Raw genomic sequence first — 20,351 nt, 5'->3', positions numbered from 1 at the left:
AGGAGATATACTCGATACGGAGGCGTGTCACCTCCATTGGGGGGAGGGAAGAGGCCAGGATCTCCATCGGCTGACAGAGATTTCCTGGGGTCTTCCTCTAAACTGCAGCGGCCGACTGTGTGACCCCGTGGGTCACCTTAGCCAGCCAATGTTACGCAGATTATCCGATGCTACATTGGACAATGCAGCTAGGATAAGTAATGCACAGGAGGCGTGATGCCTCCTGCTACATTACCATATCTGCAAGGGTCACAATTGCAAAGCTGCCTGCGTGCATACATCATATATCTATAACCTGCGTGCATACATCATATATCTATAACCTGCATGCATACATCATATATCTATAACCTGCGTGCACACATCATATATCTATAGCCTGCGTGCATACATCATATATCTATAACCTGCGTGCATACATCATATATCTATAACCTGCGTGCACACATCATATATCTATAGCCTGCATGCATACATCATATATCTATAGCCTGCGTGCATACATCATATATCTATAACCTGCGTGCATACATCATATATCTATAACCTGCGTGCATACATCATATATCTATAACCTGCGTGCACACATCATATATCTATAGCCTGCGTGCATACATCATATATCTATAACCTGCGTGCACACATCATATATCTATAGCCTGCGTGCATACATCATATATCTATAACCTGCGTGCATACATCATATATCTATAGCCTGCGTGCAGCTTAGCAGTTCCGATCCTTGCTGAATCAGACCCACAGTGCAAACATAACATGAAAGAAAGAAATGTGAAAAGGCTGACAATTCAAGATAATGCACAACATAGGAGGATACAAAATACAGAGAGTTCCTGTGGCTGTTCTGTACACAACTTGTAATAAACCTGATAAGGAGAGTAAGTCGAAACTACATATGGAACAGTGTGTTACTCACTCATGAGTAAGTAAGCTGTTTGCTGGCAAAATGTTCTCTTGTCCAGAGGCGTCACCGGGTCTAGCAGTGGCGTAAATTCATCCCAGATGCCCGGAGGAAAGTTATAATTTGGTGCTCCCCCGTCACAGCCGCTGACACTGTAATGTAGCAATTTGCATGCAGACAGGCTATAGATAGCCGAAGGCAGCAGCTGATGGTCTGACATGGAGCTTTCCACTAGTGTATGGTGGCTTCTCAGGGGCCGGAAAGAGGTGCCATGTATTTGGCAGCCATGACGGTACAGTCCGGGTACATAGTTGCAGCCCTAAGTGGGGTGAATATGTTGTGGACAATGGAGGAGGTGCCCCCTTCAGACGTGGAGCCCGGCGGCAGGCGCCTCCATTGTTTCCCATAGTTCTGCCCCTGGGGTCTGGTGACACCTGGTGCGTACCCTGACTGTCCCTATTTAGGCCACGCCCCTCCCAAAAGGGGTGTGGCCTAAAATAAAAGCTGTGGCCCGCAGGGGATCCCGATTACTTCAATCCAGGGCTGCCCCCGGAGACCACACTGTCAGCACCTCTTCTATGACAGAAGCCGGGTGCTGTAGGAGAATATCACACTGCAGTACTCGGCTTCTGTCACTGCAGTGGAGTCAGCATTTTGGTATCACCCCCTCCGAGGGTGACACCCGACCCCCCACCTCATGACGCCACTGCTCATCTTAATTACTTCAAATAATATTTATTTTATGTCAACATTCGATAATATGATCACAGCATTGTGTATAATATGAAAGAATACCAAAAAGAAACAATGTTTTGTCCTGGAATAAAGAGACTCCTATTGGCACACATACAAATAACTATATATTCTTTCAAAATTACAGCAATTTAATTATTGCCACTAACAATAATGTGCCGCAAGGCTTCATTGGGTGTGGCTGACAAGCCAGCCCTTGGCTGGATCTTACCCTTTGAGAGGAGAGTGCATATAGCTGCAATTCAATAGTGTATTAGACATATATACTAGTGTAGGAACTTGCAGAGATTCGGGTCCCTCGACGACAGGCTGCAAGTTTAAATGTTTAGATAAAAATACAGTCAGGTGCATAAATATTGGGACATTGACAGAATTTTCATATTTTGGCCTCTATTCACCACCACAATGGCTTTGAAATGAAACAAACAAGATGTGCTTTAACTGCAGACTTTCAGATTTAATTTGAGGGTAATAACATCCAAATCAGGTGAACGGTGTAGGAATTACAACGGTTTCTATATGTGCCTTCCACTTTTTAAGGGGCAAAAAGTAATGGGACTATCAACTCAAAAGCTATTTCATGGACAGGTGTGGGCTATTCCCTCATTATTTCATTATCAATTAAGCAGGTAAAAGGTCTGGAGTTGATTCTAGGTGTGACATTTGAATTTGGAATCAGTTGCTGTCGACTCTCAATATGAGATCCAAAGAGCTGTCACTATTAGTGAAGCAAGCCATCATTAGGCTGAAAATCAAAACAAACCCATCAGAGAGATAGCAAAAACATTAGGTGTGGCCAAATCAACTGTTTGGAACATTCTTAAAAAGAAAGAACGCACCGGAGAGCTCAGCAACACCAAAAGACCCGGAAAACCACGGAAAACAACTGTGGTGGATGACAGAAGAATTATTTCCCTGGTGAAGAAAAACCCCTTCACAATAGTTGGCCAAATCAAGAACACTCTCCAGGAAGTAGGTGTATATGTGTCAAAGTCAACAATCAAGAAAATACTTCACAAGAGTGAATATAGAGGGTTCACAACAAGATGCAAACCATTGGTGAGCCACAAAAACAGGAAGACCAGATTAGAGTTTGCCAAACAACATCTAAAAAGCCATTACAGTTCTGGAGCAACATTCTATGGACAGATGAGACAAAGATTAACTTGTACCAGAGTGATGGGAAGAGAAGAATATTGAGAAGGAAAGGAACTGCTCATGATACAAAACATACCACCTCATCAGTGAAGCATGGTGGTGGTAGTGTCATGGCGTGGGCATGTATGGCTGCCAATGGAACTGGTTCCCTTGTATTTATTGATGATGTGACTGCTGACAAAAGCGGCAGAATGAATTCTGAAGTGTTTCGGGCAATATTATATGCTCATATTCAGTCAAATGCTTCAGAACTCATTGGACGGCGCTTCACAGTGCAGCTGGACAATGACCCGAAGCATACTGCAAAAGCAACCAAAGAGTTTTTAAGGCTAAAAAGTGGAATGTTATGCAATGGCCAAGTCAATCCCCTGACCTGAATCCGATTGAGCATGCATTTCACTTGATGAAGACAAAACTGAAGGGAAAATGCCCCAAGAATAAGCAGGAACTGAAGACATTTGCAGTAGAGGCCTGGCAGAGCATCACCAGGGATGAAACCCAGCGTCTGGTGATGTCTATGCATTCCAGACTTCAGGCTGTAATTGCCTGCAAAGGATTTGCAACAAAGTATTAAAAAGTGAAAGTTAGATTTAATATTGTTTAGTTTGCCCCATTACTTTTGGCCCCTCAAAAAGTGGGAGGCACATATAGAAACCGTTGTAATTCCTACACCGTTCACCTGATTTGGATGTAATTACCCTCAAATTAAATCTGAAAGTCTGCAGTTAAAGCACATCTTGTTTGTTTCATTTCAAAGCCATTGTGGTTGTGAATAGAGGCCAAAATATGAAAATTCTGTCAATGTCCCAATATTTATGCACCTGACTGTATGAACACAATCCCCATGCTTTTAGTATAGATACTTACAGATTTGTAGGACACTATTGTCATGCAGCTGGTGAGCGCGGACATATTTATTTACTGTTAAATTTACAGCAATATAATTAACAGAACTTGCAGAAAATTCAGTTTCAGAAAATCGTGATGTTTAAAAAATTTCACAATATTAAAAATAATATATAAATGTAGATAACATCACATTAAGGTTAAAACACTTTAAGACCTGAAAGATAAGCAAATTGAAAAAATAATCTCAGACAATTGGAGACAGGGGCCAATGTAATAGGGTGAGAGTTAGAAAATGTGGAAGTTTAGCAATAAACTCTCACACTTTTTAAACTCGGCAATAGTAATAGAGCCCGAGAACAGGCAAACTCACATGTTTCTAGACTCAAAAAACTGTCACGATTTCAAATCTCATCCAGATATTTTCAAATTTTGAAGACAAAATTCTACCAACGTGAGAGGTTACTGCTAAACTCCCACATTTTCTAAATGCTCACCCTATTACATTTGGCCCCAGAGGTGGGATGTATCATGTATGGCATACAGTGGCATCACACGGGGGTGCGGGGGGTGCGAGCCACACCCGGGTGTCACCTGTCGAGGGGTGGACTCTCCCTCAGTGACAGGAGCCAGGTGCTGCACTGTAGCATTAACTGCAGCATTCGGCTCCTGACACTGTGAGGGAGCCAGCCGTCACTGCACACAGGGGTGTCCGCACCTCTGGCACCCCCCCGCCAACCAGTAACAACGGGATCACGGGGGTTCGACCATGAGGCCACGCCCACTTCCCACGTCGCCACACCCCTGCGCGTGATGACAGGTGGCGCATAGCTTTGCCGCGCACACAACATCCCTCCCCACACCGGGTGACACCGTGGGGAGGGACGCCATTGATAGCATATACTATGTGACACATCCCACCCCTTATTTCATGCATAGTGCTGTATATATAAGAGGTATGCATGATTACTTACCTGATGGAAAATCTCTGCAAGTAAGATCTGTCCCTTGCGGTGAGAGGACTTCTGGGTTTATTACCCGGGAGTCCTATTGCTCATGTGCAACCGTCACCCAGTGAGGAGGAAGGAGAGGAATTCAAAGAATCCCTCTCTGGGAATTTCAGCAGAAAGAAGCCCATAGGCTCATACAGAGGCGCAACATGGCTGCAGTGTGCCCTGTGACGGAAGCAAAAAACTAAGAGCGCTAATACTACAGAGTTTAATCATATAATCTCAATGGTAAAAATACATTTATAATACATCAATATAGGGGACAATATACAATACAGATACTCAAAACACATTCAGATCGACTGTGGCCACTGGAATAAAAACAAGTACTAGCAAACATAATAAGGCAGTGTCTAGAAAAGTAAAAAATAAAACATAAAAATTAAAATCGGAGCCAGAACTACGTAAAAAGTCAAACACCGAATTACTTGTGGCTTGTTTCTAGTTTTAGATGTAAAATGGTATTATATATGTATTTTTACCATTGAGATTATATGATTAAATTCTGTACTCCTAGTTTTTTGCTTGTATCATGGTGTTTAAGGGTTAAGCCACCCCTTCTGGTGAGCAGCATATTAGTACTATAAATTATCACACTGAGTACTGAAGCGCAACACTTTCTATTTTTGGTTGCCCTGTGACAGACCTGCCCCGAGGAAATGACACCATGACATTGCGCAGAGGCATTATTGGTGGACCATCGGTCGCACCAGTGGACATTGCATCTGCTTATGTCAGACAAAGAATGCCCAAGGGACCACGGACGCCAGTGCCAGTGCAACTGACACCGATGCGTCTGTGACTCGCCGCAACTTGTTTCCTCTTCCCCAGTTACCTCCCAGAAATGCCCATCAAAATTGCATGGATCTCAATGCAATTTTGATCTGTGACCCCTGGTACTAACCATTGGGACGCACCACTGAATCACCTCCCAAGTCTCCATTTGCTCCAAGAAGCAGATACCCTCTGTGAAATGCAATACATTGGACTACATTATAGGTGAGATTACATTTTTCACCTTGCCTTTACCTTTATTTTTATGCTGTATTTTTGATGTTTCATAGGGATTAGGGTGTGTGGGGGCCATGGGACAAATAATTTGTAGATGCCTTTACCAATACCAATACCAGATACCAGAGGGCCTGTATCCAACCACCCTTGCCTGTGCCAGCTACTTACCCAGGCCAATGATCTGCTGGTGGCTGGGATTTCTGGCTGTGTCAGTGCCAGCTGAGAGCTTGCAGAATATGTCGGCTCAGCTTATCCAGGTGGAACAGAATTGCAGTGACAGTGCAATAGGCTAGAGCAGTGGTTCCCAAACTCAGTGCTGTGCGACCATGGGGTGCCTAGGGGCACTTGCAGGGGTGCCACGAGTTGGTGGTCGAGGACCACATCTAATTAATTACGGTTAATGTGATAGGCAATTCCTGTGCTGGTAGCTGCCAATCATAACATATGTGGACAAACAGAAGCGTAACCCTGTCCACCACCTCATAACTGACCCTAAGGATGACAGGCAAGTACAATTTACTTATTTTAATAATTGCTTTCTGAATTTCTGAAACTTCTGGCCTAGGGGTGCCGTACAAAAACATGCTAATACTCTAGGGCGCCATGATTCAAAAAAGCCGGGGAACCACTGAGCTAGAGGTTTGGCGCTGTCGGAGTCGTTAATTCGGCACTGATTTTTCAATACTTTTAACTAATTTAAACTCAACATGCTGTTATCTTCATTTATATATAATTTTTAATACTGTAGAATTTTTGACTGATAATATGCTATAAACATCCCAATTTTCTGAAAGTGACTTTTCTGTTGTAACCTTATAGGAAATAATATATAATTACTTTATGTTTGCCAATAGGGGACTCTTTACTCCAGGACAAATCATTGTTTCTGGTATTCTTTCCTTTCTCCTGACTAGCAAGTTAATAAAATAATATTACAGAACCAAACATCAAAATATGGTGACGGGAAAAATGTAAATGTTATTAAGTTTATTAGAAGGCATGTTTACTATAATTATAAATATAATTGGTATTGCCCTATTTTTTAAATAAATTATTATTATTTATCTATAGGGTGCCACAAGGGGTCCACAACACCTTATATTTACAGATACCGTGCAAATATAATATTAGAGAAATAAATGTGAATTGGCTGACAGTTCAAGACAATGCACAACATAGAAGGATACAAAGGCAGAAATTCCCTGTAGCTGTTCTGTACACAACTTATAATAAACCTAATAGGCATAGTATGTCCAATCTATATATGGAACGGGATGCGGTCAACTGACCGATGGCCAGGATGTCGACTACCAAAATTCCTGTGCCGGAATCCCGATCAGTGTGGGAGGACCGACGTCAGAATCCCAACATGACTGGAGATGCCAAAGCTGGAACCCCGACAACCGGCATCCCGATTGTAAGTACAGCAGGGCCGGGAAGCTGTTAGCCGCGGGAAGGGGGGGTTGAGTTTAGGCACCCCAGGGAGGAGTTTGGTCACTGCTGGGGAGGTTAGGGTTAGGCTCCAGACAGGGGGGGTTAGGGTTAGTACTATCAGGGGGAGGTTAGGGTTAGGCACTAAGGGGAGAGGGTTAGGTTTAGGCACTTACTAGGAGGCTTAGGGTGCGGGGTAGGGAGGGTAAGTGTTAGGGTACAGAAAAGGAGGGATAGGGTGTAAATAGGACAGACTTCTTACTGTACCCCTGTCAGGATTGCAGCCATCAGTATGCCGCTGTCAGTCTATTGACAGCCGGCATTCTTCATGTCGGTATATCATACCCAACCCTTATGGAACATTGTGTTACTAACTCATGAGTAAGTGAGCTGATTGTTAGCAAAATGTTCTCTTGTCTTAATTAGTTCAAATAATATTTATTTTATTTCAACATTCAATAACACGATCACAGCATTGTCTATAATATGAAAGAATATCAAAAAGAAACAATGTTTTGTCCTGGAGTAAAGAGACTCCTATTGGCAGACATACAAGTAATTACAGTACAGTATATATTCTTTCAAGATTACAGCAATTTTGTTATTGGCACTAACAATAATGTTCTGCAAGGCTGTTTAAGGATAAATTGGGTGTGGCTCACAAACCAGTTCTTGTCTGGATGTTACATTCTGTATCTGAGAGGTGAGTGCATTTATCTGCAATTCAAAAGTGTATTAGACATATATACTAGTGTAGGAACTTGCAGAGATTGGGGTCCTTCAACGACGGACTGCAAGCTTAAATGTTTTGATCAGAATATGAACAAATATGAACAAAATCTCCATGCTTTTCTTTGCTAGATACACACAAATTTGTAAGACACTAATGCTACCGTCTTTCTGGTTTATATACATATATGACATTAATATTGCCATGCAGACTACTTCCCATCAAATCTTCATTAGATATTTGGAAAATATCAATTGTTTGACATTATTGTTTAATATAAATTTTGGAATAATATGAGATATGGTAAGAACTTACCCTTGTTATCTCTATTTCTACGAAGTCCATAGGGTTCCACGGGATACCTTGGGGTATAGGTGTGACGTCAGTCGCAGGGCACCAAAGAGTTAAGCTTTCAGCCTCCCAGGATGCACTAGGTCCCCCTCCTATACCCCGCCCCCGGGCCAAGGCACCTCAGTTAGTTACCAAGCCATAGGCCGGAGGAGGAGAAGGAAGAGAGAGAACAAAGATCTGGACACATACAAGAATCACATTCTCACCAGAGGGAGACGAAAAACCGGTGACCAGAGCAAAGCCCATCTGCAGCACAGGTGCGACAGGGCGGGAGTCCTGTGGAACCCTATGGACTTCGTAGAAATAGAGATAACAAGGGTAAGTTCTTACCATATCTCATATTTTCTACTTCAGGGTCCATAGGGTATCCACAGGATACCTTGGGGATGTCCCAAAGCAGTATCCTTTAAGGGTGGGGACGCTCCTGTGCAGAAAGGAGAATCCGCCGCCCGAAGGAAGCATCCTGAGAGGCGAAGGTGTCAAACCTGTAATACCTCACGAAGGTATGGACAGAAGACCACGTAGCAGCCTTGCAGATCTGAACTGCCGAGGCACCACGTCGAGCTGCCCACGAAGGACCCACAGACCTAGTGGAATGAGCCTTCAGAGAAGGAGGGACCGGTAGGCCTTCATGAAGATAAGCTTCAGAAATAGCCATACGGATCCAGGCTGCCAAAGTTTGCTTTGAAGCAGGCCAACCCTTTTTACGGAAGCCATAGAGGACAAACAAAGCGTCCGACTTCCTAAACGAAGAAGTGCGGTCAACATAAGTCCTTAAGGCCCGCACAACATCCAAAGAGGCCTCACCCACGGAAAGACCCGGTGAGCTAAAGGCCGGAACAACTATTTCCTCGTTAACATGAAACTGGGAAACAACTTTGGGAAGAAACTCGGGCCGAGTGCGGAGCACTGCCCTGTTCCCATGAAAAACCAAGAAATGGGGTCTACAAGAAAGAGCCCCTAACTCAGAAACACGTCTGGCCGAAGCAATGGCCAGAAGGAAAACAGTCTTAGCTGTTAGCCATTTAATATCCACTGAGCCCAGTGGTTCAAACGGCGGTCCTTGGAGAGCCCTCAGGACCACAGCCAAATCCCAAGGCGCCACAGGTGGAACAAAGGGCGGCTGAATACGGAGAACACCTTGCATAAAGGTGCGCACATCGGGGATTGTAGCAATCCTACGGTGAAACCAGACAGATAGGGCCGAAACCTGTACCTTCAAAGAAGCAAGGCGAAACCCATGATCTAGTCCCGCTTGCAGGAAGGCGAGAATCCGAGACAGACGAAACTCCCGCGGTGCAAAACCTCTCGGTCGACACCACTGGAAGAACGTATGCCACACGCGATGGTATATCCTCGCGGAAGACGGTTTCCGAGCTCGTAACATGGTACGCACCACAGAGCTGGAAAATCCCCGGGACCTCAGCATGGCCGTCTCAACAGCCACGCCGTCAAAGACAGCCGAGTCAGGTCCGGGTGAAGACAAGGACCCTGAGACAGAAGGTCCGGTCGTAGCGGCAACCGCAGAGGACTGTCCACGGACAGACCCTGAAGGTCTGAGAACCAGTGCCGTCTGGGCCACGCGGGAGCTATGAACAGGAGCGTCCCTCCTTCCTGTTTGAATTTCCGGATTACCCGTGGAAGAAGGGATACCGGAGGGAACAGGTATGCGAACCTGAACATCCACCGGATGGACAGAGCATCCACCAGAGACGCCCCTTCGTCTCTTGTGCGAGACCCGTACACCGGCAACTTGTTGTTGTGCCGGGACGCCATGAGGTCGATTTCTGGAAGACCCCACCTGTCCACCAGTAGTTGAAAAACATCCGGGTGCAGGGACCATTCCCCTGGATGAACGTCCTGGCGACTTAGAAAGTCCGCCTCCCAATTTAGCACTCCCGGGATGAAGACCGCTGATATGGCCGGAAGATTGCGCTCCGCCCAAACCAGGATCCGAGAGACCTCTACGAGAGCCGCCCGACTGCGAGTTCCTCCTTGCCTGTTTATGTAGGCCACGGTGGTAGCATTGTCCGACTGGACCTGCACCGGGTGACCCTGGAGAAACCGCTGTGCCTGCAGGAGAGCATTGAAGACCGCACGGAGTTCCAAGATATTTATTGGAAGCTCCGCTTCTGTCGGCGTCCACCTGCCCTGGAACAAGTGTGGACCCGAAACTGCTCCCCAGCCCCGAAGACTGGCGTCCGTTGTCAACAGGACCCAATTTGGAACCCAGAACGGACGTCCCTTGTTGAGGTGGGTCGTCTTTAACCACCACGCAAGGGACAGGCGAACCTCCGGCGTGAGCACAATCGTCTGGAACTTCAGAGACTGAGGCAGCCTGTTCCACTTGGACAGGATCAGGTGCTGCAGAGGTCTGGAGTGAAACTGGGCGTATTCCACCATGTCGAACACCGACACCATGGAGCCCAGTAACCTCATCGCCGAGTGTAAGGACACCCGGCGGCTGTGCAGACAACTGCGCACCCTTGACTGTAAAGCAGAGATCTTGTCCTCCGTCACGAAGATCCTTTGCTGTCCCGAGTCCAATAAGGCTCCAAGATGCAGAATCCTCCGAGACGGGATTAGAGTGGACTTCTGCCAGTTGATTAGCCAGCCGTGCCGTTGCAGCAGTGCAATGGTCAGGTCCAAGTGGTGTAACAGGAGCTCTGGAGATCCTGCCACCAATAACAGGTCGTCCAAGTACGGCAACATGCGGACTCCTTGCAGCCGCAGAGAAGCCGCCATGACCGCCATCACCTTGGTGAAAACACGTGGTGCTGTCGCCAGGCCAAAAGGTAACGCCCGAAACTGGAAGTGGTCGCTGCGGATTGCAAACCGAAGGAACTCTTGATGGCGCAAAAGAATAGGGACATGCAGGTAAGCGTCCTGTATGTCCAATGACACCATGTAGTCCCCAGGTTCCAGCGCCAGAATGATGGACCGTAGGGTCTCCATCCGAAACTTCGGGACCCGCAAAGACTTGTTGAGTGCTTTGAGGTGAATCGGACGATATGACCCATTGGGTTTCTGTACCAAAAATAGATTTGAATAGAAACCCTGGCCCCTCTGGGAGAATGGAACAGGCACTATAACTCCAGCCTGGAGCATAGTGTGCAATACCTTCCGCAGCTCCGTAGCCTTGTTCCGGTCTGATGGTAGACCCGTGGTGAAGAATCGAGCCGGGGGTCTGTGCCGGAAGGAGAGGGCGTACCCGTGGGAGACCAAATCCAGAACCCAAGTGTCTGTCGTAGTGAACGACCAACACCGGGAGAACTGCAGCAGGCGGCCTCCCACCCTGGGATCCCCCAAGGGGAGACCCGGACCGTCAGGCCGCAGGCTTGTCATCTGGCTTGGGGGCCGGACGTCTGGTACTCCATGCCTGTTTCCGGGGCTTGACCGATTTCTTAGGGCCAGCCTGTCGAGGAAACGACTGTGGTTTGGGCCTGCCCTGGGCCCTAGATGACCGAAAGGACGATGGTCCAGAGCCAGAAGGAGCAGCGGCCGACGGAAGACAAGCAGATTTGGCTGCCGCCAGCGTGGCCACAATCTTATCCAGATCCGGACCGAAGAGAACTTCTCCGGTAAACGGCAACGCTTCCAGACCTTTCTTGGAATCTGCGTCCGCCTTCCAGGATCGCAGCCACAAGGTGCGACGAGCAGCTAGCGCTGCTGAAGAAATTCTAGACACCAGAGTACTAATGTCTAGAGCCGCCTCGTTGATGTAGGTGGCCGAATCACGGAGATTGCCAATCAACTCCGCCTGTTCGGCCGGACAGTCGGATTCAAAAGAAGCCTCTAATGAATCCGCCCAGCGCTCCATCGCTCTGGCAACCCAGCAAATGGCCATAGCCGGCCGTGCTGCCCCCCCTGCAAGGGAATAGGCGGACTTCAGGCAGATCTCTACCTTGCGGTCCGTAGCATCCTTAAGGGAGGACATGGATGGCACCGGCAATGTGGCACTACGGACAAGACGGGTCACGTGAGAATCCACCTGTGGAGGGGATTCCCACTTAGCAAAATAATTATCCGCGAACGGATAAGCCACCGCCAGGCGTCTCTGTGGCTGGTATCTTTTGCCAGGTTGTTTCCACGCCTCCTCTAAATGGTCCACCAACTGACCCGAAAGAGGAAAGACTGTGGCATCGCCCTTCACATCTTTGAAAAAGGCATACTTAGATTTAGCCGCTGGGGGAACTTCGTCCTCAATCACCAAGGCTGTGCGGACCGCCCGAATAAGTCCAGGAATATATACTTTGGACTTAGCATCAGCGTCCTTAGTATGGAGAGGTTCCTGATCGTAAGGATCCAGAATCTCCCCATCATCAGACGTCCCTTCGTCATCCTCATAAGGAGCGGACAGAGACGCCACCGGCCTTTTATGAGGCCGCATCACAGACTCCCCTTGCAACACATCCGACAAGTGCTGTACAGAACTCGTCAGGGAGTTAACCCACGCTGGCTCCTGAGAACCCGAGAGCGGGGAAATAGGGAGACTGTGGGGTACCACCAATTGTCGTGGGAACCCCTGCATGGGTGACGACAACACAGACTGCTGGGACAAACCCATCGGAGTAAACGCGGGCAGCGGAGCTAACTGGCCCACTAAAGCTGTTAACGCCTGAGCGAAACAAGCCCAGGGCGGCTCCTGTACCGGTGCTGTAACCGTAATAGGCCGCGCCATGGACAAACACTGCCGGCAAAGGCCCTCCGCACTACCCTCCCCCTCCGCTAACGGTACTTTGCACGTGGTACACTGTAGCCGGAGGGGAAAATCACTTTCAGACATGATGGCACCACGTATGTGACCTCTCTCACCAATTAAGTATTAAATAGGCGAGAGACCACCCTGCAGCACCGCACCGCAAGGGCTTTAGCAGAAAGAACAGGGACAGTAATAAAGCTGACAGTTTAGAGAAGAAAAGTTACAGGCAGCGCTAGCACAGTCACATACAATGCAGAGAAATAACAATTCCTGCACTAACAGCGCTGATCACTCAACTACACAGACACAGGGCCTGGTAGGACACAGCGCTGCATACACAGACCTGAGCCACAGCGGAGGAGAGGTATGCGGGGGGACCCAGACCACGATGCTTCCTTCCAGACTTCCAGCAGCGTTCACCATGCGTTTCAGAGAAGATGGCCGCCGAGGAGCAGAGAGAAGCTGGCCTGGGGGAGGAGCGCTGACACAGGACCAGTCAGCACAGTGCAGAGAGGGCTGTGTGCAGCGGGGGGAGGCGCCGGCTGTGAGACAGGGAAGGCGCGCTCCCCTGGCATGCATTTAACCCCTGGGATGCCGCAGCACTACCGCTCTGCTGCGGTCCGCTGTCCCAGAGGGTAGTGGAAAGCGCAGGTTCAGTACCTGGCTCCACGCTGCAGCCAGTCCCCAGGGAGCCCCCTGCCTGGGGACTCAGGACCATGTGACCAGCGGGGACCCACCGCGGGACCCCGCTGCTTACCTTTGTCCCCCTTGGATCCGGCCATGGTCCGGAACATCTGGGGTCACCGCTAGCTGTGACCCCAGATGCTCACCAGCATCCCCGGATCGGTACCGGCGTTCTGGTACCGGCGGCGGTGTAGGGAAGACAGCATGGACGTCAGGACTGACTGTCCATGCTGTACATCCAGATGTGCAGCCACAGCTGCACTGAAGAAAGCTTCAGGGGCTCTTCTAGCCCCCACTCCGACAGGTGCACCCGACGCCAGCCGGGCACCAAACTAAACTGAGGTGCCTTGGCCCGGGGGCAGGGTATAGGAGGGGGACCTAGTGCATCCTGGGAGGCTGAAAGCTTAACTCTTTGGTGCCCTGCGACTGACGTCACACCTATACCCCAAGGTATCCTGTGGATACCCTATGGACCCTGAAGTAGAAAAAGTACTAATGGACTATAGTTCAAAGTGAGTACAGGTACCCACGTACCAAAGATTTTATATATATGGGGATGTAGTTATGAGACCGGCGGCTCCGATGCCACCGGTCCAAATCCCGACGGGGGAAGCATGGGGAAGGGACTTAAGATAGGCGTCGAAATACCGACGCCTATCTTAATCCTGATGCCGGAATCCAGAAGGACGTCAGCCTGAACGAGGTAAGTCCGGGACACCATTAGCTGTTAGCCACGGGAGGGTTAGGTTTAGGTAGCATAGCGGGGTTATCGGTAGGTTTGGGGGGAAAGGTTAGGGTTAGGCACCCCTAGGGGGGAGGGTTAGGCACCAGTGGGGGGGGTTAGAGTTAGGCACTAAGGGGGGACGGTTAGGCTGTCGGTATTTTCACAGGAGGCATCCCGAGAGTCGGTATTAAATACCGATTCCATTTCAAAGTACGGAGAGCAATGAAAGATGTCATTGTGAGAAAACACTGTTAGAGATGCCTCTGACGGACCACGTGCACATAGATGTGCCTTTTCATGTCTGCATCTTTTCCTCTTTACTTTAGGGCACCCTACAAAAGCCCCTTAATGTCAAATGTATAAAAAACAAAAACGCACTTACTATGCTCTTTCCTTCAGGTTCTTTCCAAACATGTTGTTCTTTTCAGCTATGTAATTCAGTATGGCTCTTGTTTGTACCAGTTTCAGCCCATCTATTTCTACCATTGGGACTTGTTGAAACATTAAATCTCCAGCTACAGATACAAAGAAAATGAATTAATTTTATTTAAGCTGGTACATTTATTAGGAAATAGGGCTACTTCCTAGTGAAATAATAGGCTACACTTTCATGGCTAATTGGTCAGCTTACAAAATGGCTGCTTCTCCTGTACATAGGCAACAAGATCAACCCTGCCCTAATCTGGAAAATAACCACAAAGGGTGCGGTGGCTATGGGACACAGAGGTGAAGGTGGGTCGGTGATACCATTTTTCCCCAAGGCCCTCTCACCCATTGGCGCCTGTTCTCTGCACTACCGATGACATTTACCTATATATACACTCTAGTACATTGGAGTAGATATATTATAGCGGCACTTAACGTGCCGCTATAACGCTTCCTGCTTCGCCTCTTTACCGAGGCGAAGCAGGAAGCACTACCGATGAGGTGTATGAACATCTCATCGGCCGGAGAGGGGGAGCGTTAACTCCCCCTCCGGCGCTACCCGCTAGTGACCACAGCGCATCAGCCTAGTGCTGATGCACTGTGTGTCAGTCCCGGCCGGCTCCACTGAGCATTTGCGGTATCTCGCAAGTATTGCGAGATACCCGCGTGCAGCCTGGAGCCGGCAGCCATCGAAGCAGGGATAGCGCTGTCCCTGCTGTGGGGATAGGGCAGCACCAGGCTGTAGCTGTCGATAACGACAGCTACAGTGGGCCGAACGGTCCGGCGAACTGACTGTTCATACATGGCCCAGGCTAACGGCGGTGCTATCTTGTAGATAGCAGCGCCGATAATGACAGGGGCGCATAGCGCCCCTGTCATTTACCGTCCATAGCCCGATCATACATAGGGGAAAAGCGGTATCAGTGCACATAACGTTCGCTGATACCGCTTCTGAGCATCATACATCTCCCCCATTGTGTATTACACCTATCCTTCAGTTCCCGTCATCCTAGGAGGGACGATAAAACAATAAGATGAGAAGCTGGAGACGCATAACGAAGGAGTACTAACTCCCAGTCTACCGAGGGTGGAAGGAAATGCAGGAAAGGTAAGTGCTATATACAATTCACTAAAGTGTATATACTGTAGATCATATGTTCTCAAACTCATTCCTCAAGACCCCAATCAGTGCATGTTTTCCGGGTCTCCTCACAGAGGGTGAGATGCACTAACACCTCGCAGTACTTACCGCCGGACACCGCCTCCCTGCTGATTGCATATGCACTAGCTTATGCAATCAGCAGCACAAAGGACAGCTCTTCCAATCAGAGCTGTCCTTTGCAATCTCCGCTGCACAGTGGACTTTCGGGTTTATGACCCGGGAGTCCATCTGCGAATGTGCAGAGTGACACGACGGCCGTGGGGCATGCTGGGAGGAATCCGATCGGATCCCTCCTAGCAGCGCGATGCGGTAGAAGCCCATAGGCTTCTATAGGGTAACGCCAGCTATAGCTGGCCTTACCCTCCGCATCGGAGCCCGGCGGCCAGGAGATTGATGCATATGGAAAATGCGGTAAACAGGGTTTTTACCGCTTTTCCGTTTGGTGCATCACGGCCACCAACACAAGTTGATCATGTGGATCTTTTAAAATGTGTCAGTGAGTAATGAATACATCTGTGGACCTGCTGGGTGACCTGGAAATCGTCAGCTGTTTGGGGTCCTGAGGACCCAGTTTGAGAACCTATGCTGTAGATGATGGTTCCAGATAAGATAGGTATTATTTAGGAAAACATATACATTCAAAGAAAATCTCCACATACCTGGACTTTTATATCAAATACATTTCAGAATTAAATAGTATATTATATCCAACTTGAGTTAAATAATTAAAAACTTGCTATTAATATTATATATTAATCTTCCATTTTGTATTGAGTTATTGCAATTTTCCATTTGAGGAGCAAGTTCAGAGAACTATTAGGACTCAGTGATAGAACTTCATCTAGATGTATTGTAAGGCTTGGATTTGACTTAGACTACTACTAGGGAAGATTGCACAGAAAAAGATTAGAAATAGAAATAGCCACAATCTTCACATTCCACCATTCTACGTAATGCCAGTCCGGACACCTTATTTGTAAGTTCGTATTTTGCAGAATTTATAGTCTAATAAATTATTTGAGATGACGTTCAATTTATTCTACTGGGTGTTGTGGCTGAGGTTGGACGGGGAACACTTAGGGCTAAATCCTAGTGAAACATGCAAAATCTTTTGGCAAAATGTGGGATGAGGAGAATATTTCACAGACTTTTGCTCCTCTCTAATCCAGACTCTATTACTAGGAGGTGTTACCGTGGGAACCCAGACTGGGTGGGTCCTGGATAATTGCCCTTTTTTTACTAAAATGGCCCTGAATGCAACCCTGATTGTCGCTTGTGCTCAGATCATTTCATATTTATAATAATGTTGTCATGGAGAGAAACATTAAATTACCTTGTACAGTATACACCATAATGCCTGTAGCAATCATAAACCCTGTGATTAAGATTTAGCACATGAACCAAGACAAACGGATTAACTAACAAACCAAGACACACCCATCACTCTATTCCTGCTGGAACTGTGTCCCTGTTGAGAAGCCTCATATAATTGCTAAGCACCTCATGTTAGGTCACTGAGGATGGTTGTGTAATAGCTAAGAAACATAATATTTACATACCTAAAAATCTAAAAAAAAAATTCCATTGTGAAAGAATACAGTGCTTGCAAAATCTACAAACATGCATGTCACCTTTCTTCCTCAGTCTGTGGCAACACACAAACCAATCCCGCCACTCCACCTGAGCTAGAGGAAAATTATTTCACTTGGTTGAACATTTCTTTGGATACACTGGCTGAGACCCAGCTGCTCATCTCTTATATAACTGTCCTGATTATTTCTGGCTGTGTAATGGTCTGTGTGACAGGAAGATGACAGCACACACATGCTAGTAGCAGCCATCTTCTGATCATGTTTTCTGCCATAATGATACTGTCGATCCTGATAGGATAATTATCTAGCATGGAGGGGATCATTGTGTTGGCAGCACACTGTGATATCAGGCTATCTGCACAGTATTAATACAGCAGTAGGTGTGGCCAGCTTCCTTTTAGCTATATATTGCTGTCTATGGGGAATGTTGTATGTATGGCTCACATGAGCTGTTATTTAATCCCAGTATAATATAATAACTTTGATCCAAAAAGGTGAACAAAGACATATTCAAGGCAAGAAGAGATGTAACACACGTTTAAAATAAACCTTAACTCACCCATGCTCAATAACTATAATGATAGCTGAATGTATATTTAGTAGAAGTAATCTATATATATATACATACATACCCACTTCTAAGTGCTTATTTTAGACACCTATTTTTGCCCATTTATATTTTGCTAATGTAATAATACTAGTATAATAATAACCATACTGTACCATTAAGCAACGTTTCATAATCCTCCCTTTCTTCAATGAATTGCTCTTCAAACTGTCAATAAAAAAATAAATAAGAAAAACAGTTACATTAAAACTGTCAGCATTAGCCCATATGGAGGCCTATATAGAGTATTAAGCATATGCACCTAAAGTACAATGCAGGAGTACAATGCAATGGGGAGGATTCTGAGTCTCAAGCAAAATGACGTAGTTGTGGGCAACCGTGGAAGCCCGATTTACTACCTTATGGTGATGTGGGTATCATTTCTATTAATGCAGGGGATTGTGTGTGTGCAAGCTGTAACTAGTGCCGCCCATTGGTTGTACACCGACAGCTGCAACCGTCACCATCAGTATCTGCATAAACCACATCCAAAAAAAGGCTTCCCTTTTCCGTACGCACGACTCAAAATCACACAGAGCTTTTGATACATGCCCACAACACCCCCGTGATACCCCCACAAATCAGGGTGGTTACGAGCGATCTCATTGTCACCACCCAGTTCCCTGAAATGCACTATTGAAGAGAAGAAAGATCCAGCCAAGTACAGTCCAGACATATGTAATAGGGCATAAATAACACGCAATTTGTGTCTGTGATGAGAGGTCCGTGCTACTCAGAATCAGCCCCAATAAGTGCAATTCATTGTAAACACGGAAACATGAGTATACGCTTACAGAGTGTGAAGATACGCTCTATGAGTACCATCACACAGCAGCATACTCAAGACACCATTCATCAAAATCAACTTGACGGCAATGAACAACATCTTTATGTAAAAAAATAAAAATGCAGTATAGCCATTATTGAACTAATGAATGAACTTCATTGTACAGTATAAGTGTAGTGCAGTGGTTCTCATACTCGTTCCTCAGGTCACGTTTTCCAGGTCACCCAGCATGTGCACAGGTGTATTCATTACTCACTGACACATTTTAAAAAGATCCACAGGTGGATATAACTATTTCACTCGCGATGCTGTGAGGGGACCTGGAAAACATACACCATTTGGGGTCCTGAGGACCGACTTTGACTTTACCACAGGCATATCGCAACACTGGTGAGAACTTATTATCATTTATACTTGAAGTATCTCCAGTCTTCATTTATCTATGGGACAATTTCCTCCAGCGGTGCCTCAGCTTTATTGGACTATGCCCCCACGATAAAAGGAGTATAGACACTAAACCACCTTGTCTTTACCAAGTCCAGTCTCAATATTTGGAACAAGCATTAGCGACATTTCAATCTATAATCTACAACTGCTTTTCCACTTTAGGGTTCTGGAAGTTCACAGCTGATACCAATTTTTAACTGGCAACAGTCTAGACTGTATGTACAATACTTTTATGCCATTTTCCTATATTAAATTTCTGTTTGAATCAATTTATATGTGTTTGCATTTAGATTGACATAACAATTGAAATTTTAGCGCTGCTATTTTATGATTATTCTTTTTCTGTTTGTGCATTACTCATCATTCGTGTTGCAGCTTCTTTCGGAGTAATTCTTTTTTGTTTTGTTTTAATTTTAAAACCCATTGTATTGCATGCTGCAAGACTCCACTGGTAATTCAGGTGACTATGGGTAAAAGAAGGTGTGTGAGGAAGTGTTTTCTTTTCTTAATAAATATTGTTTTCATGGTGTATCTATTTTTTCCCAGTATTTTTTTTTTTTTGGTAGTTCCAGAGGCTCTGGCAGACAGGGGAGCTACAGATCCTTAGTTCCGGATTTCACTTCACATGGGGACGTTCATCTGTCTCTTGCTGGCAGAGTACAGCTAACAGCCTTCATTTATACCCGTTTTTCCTGTCGGTCTGGTAATCTGTTACTTTGTTTCTGTTTATACGGTGCGACATGTGATACTTAACTTGGAACTTGTAACAATCTACATATAACACCGATTATCTTTTTTTTAAATCTATAGTAATACTCTTGGTCGGCCCACTAGGATCCTATAAACATAGCGCTGACTGCCAATTATGGAATGGGTATGATATGCCAGTACATGAAATGCCGATGCAAGAAATACCGATGCCGGAATCCAGATCGTGCAGAATCCCGACAGGGGCCGGTAAGTACCCTAGCCCTCCCCCTCTCGCCACCTAACCCTAACTCCTCTTTGGTG

At 46.5% G+C, this 20,351-nt stretch overlaps 1 protein-coding gene across 2 annotated transcripts in view; it reads right to left on the bottom strand.

Annotated features, from left to right (window-relative positions):
• The window catches only part of LOC148516646 (glutathione S-transferase 3-like), a 43,378-nt gene that overhangs the window by 4,989 nt on the left and 18,038 nt on the right, over nucleotides 1–20,351 (bottom strand). For both annotated transcript variants that reach the window (XM_088479690.1, XM_088479689.1), the window contains exons 3-4: nucleotides 18,223–18,274; nucleotides 14,702–14,834 (exon numbers count right to left, since the gene is read on the bottom strand). In XM_088479690.1, the coding sequence (XP_088335816.1) occupies nucleotides 14,702–14,834; nucleotides 18,223–18,274 (185 nt within the window). The remainder of the gene's footprint in view (nucleotides 1–14,701; nucleotides 14,835–18,222; nucleotides 18,275–20,351) is intronic.

Source organism: Taudactylus pleione, unplaced genomic scaffold (genome assembly GCF_031769625.1).
Source record: "Taudactylus pleione unplaced genomic scaffold, aTauple2 ptg000244l, whole genome shotgun sequence".
Taxonomy (NCBI): Eukaryota; Metazoa; Chordata; class Amphibia; order Anura; family Myobatrachidae; genus Taudactylus; species Taudactylus pleione.
Note: the sequence above shows the minus strand (reverse complement) of the source record. Positions and strands in the feature narration are given on the sequence as shown.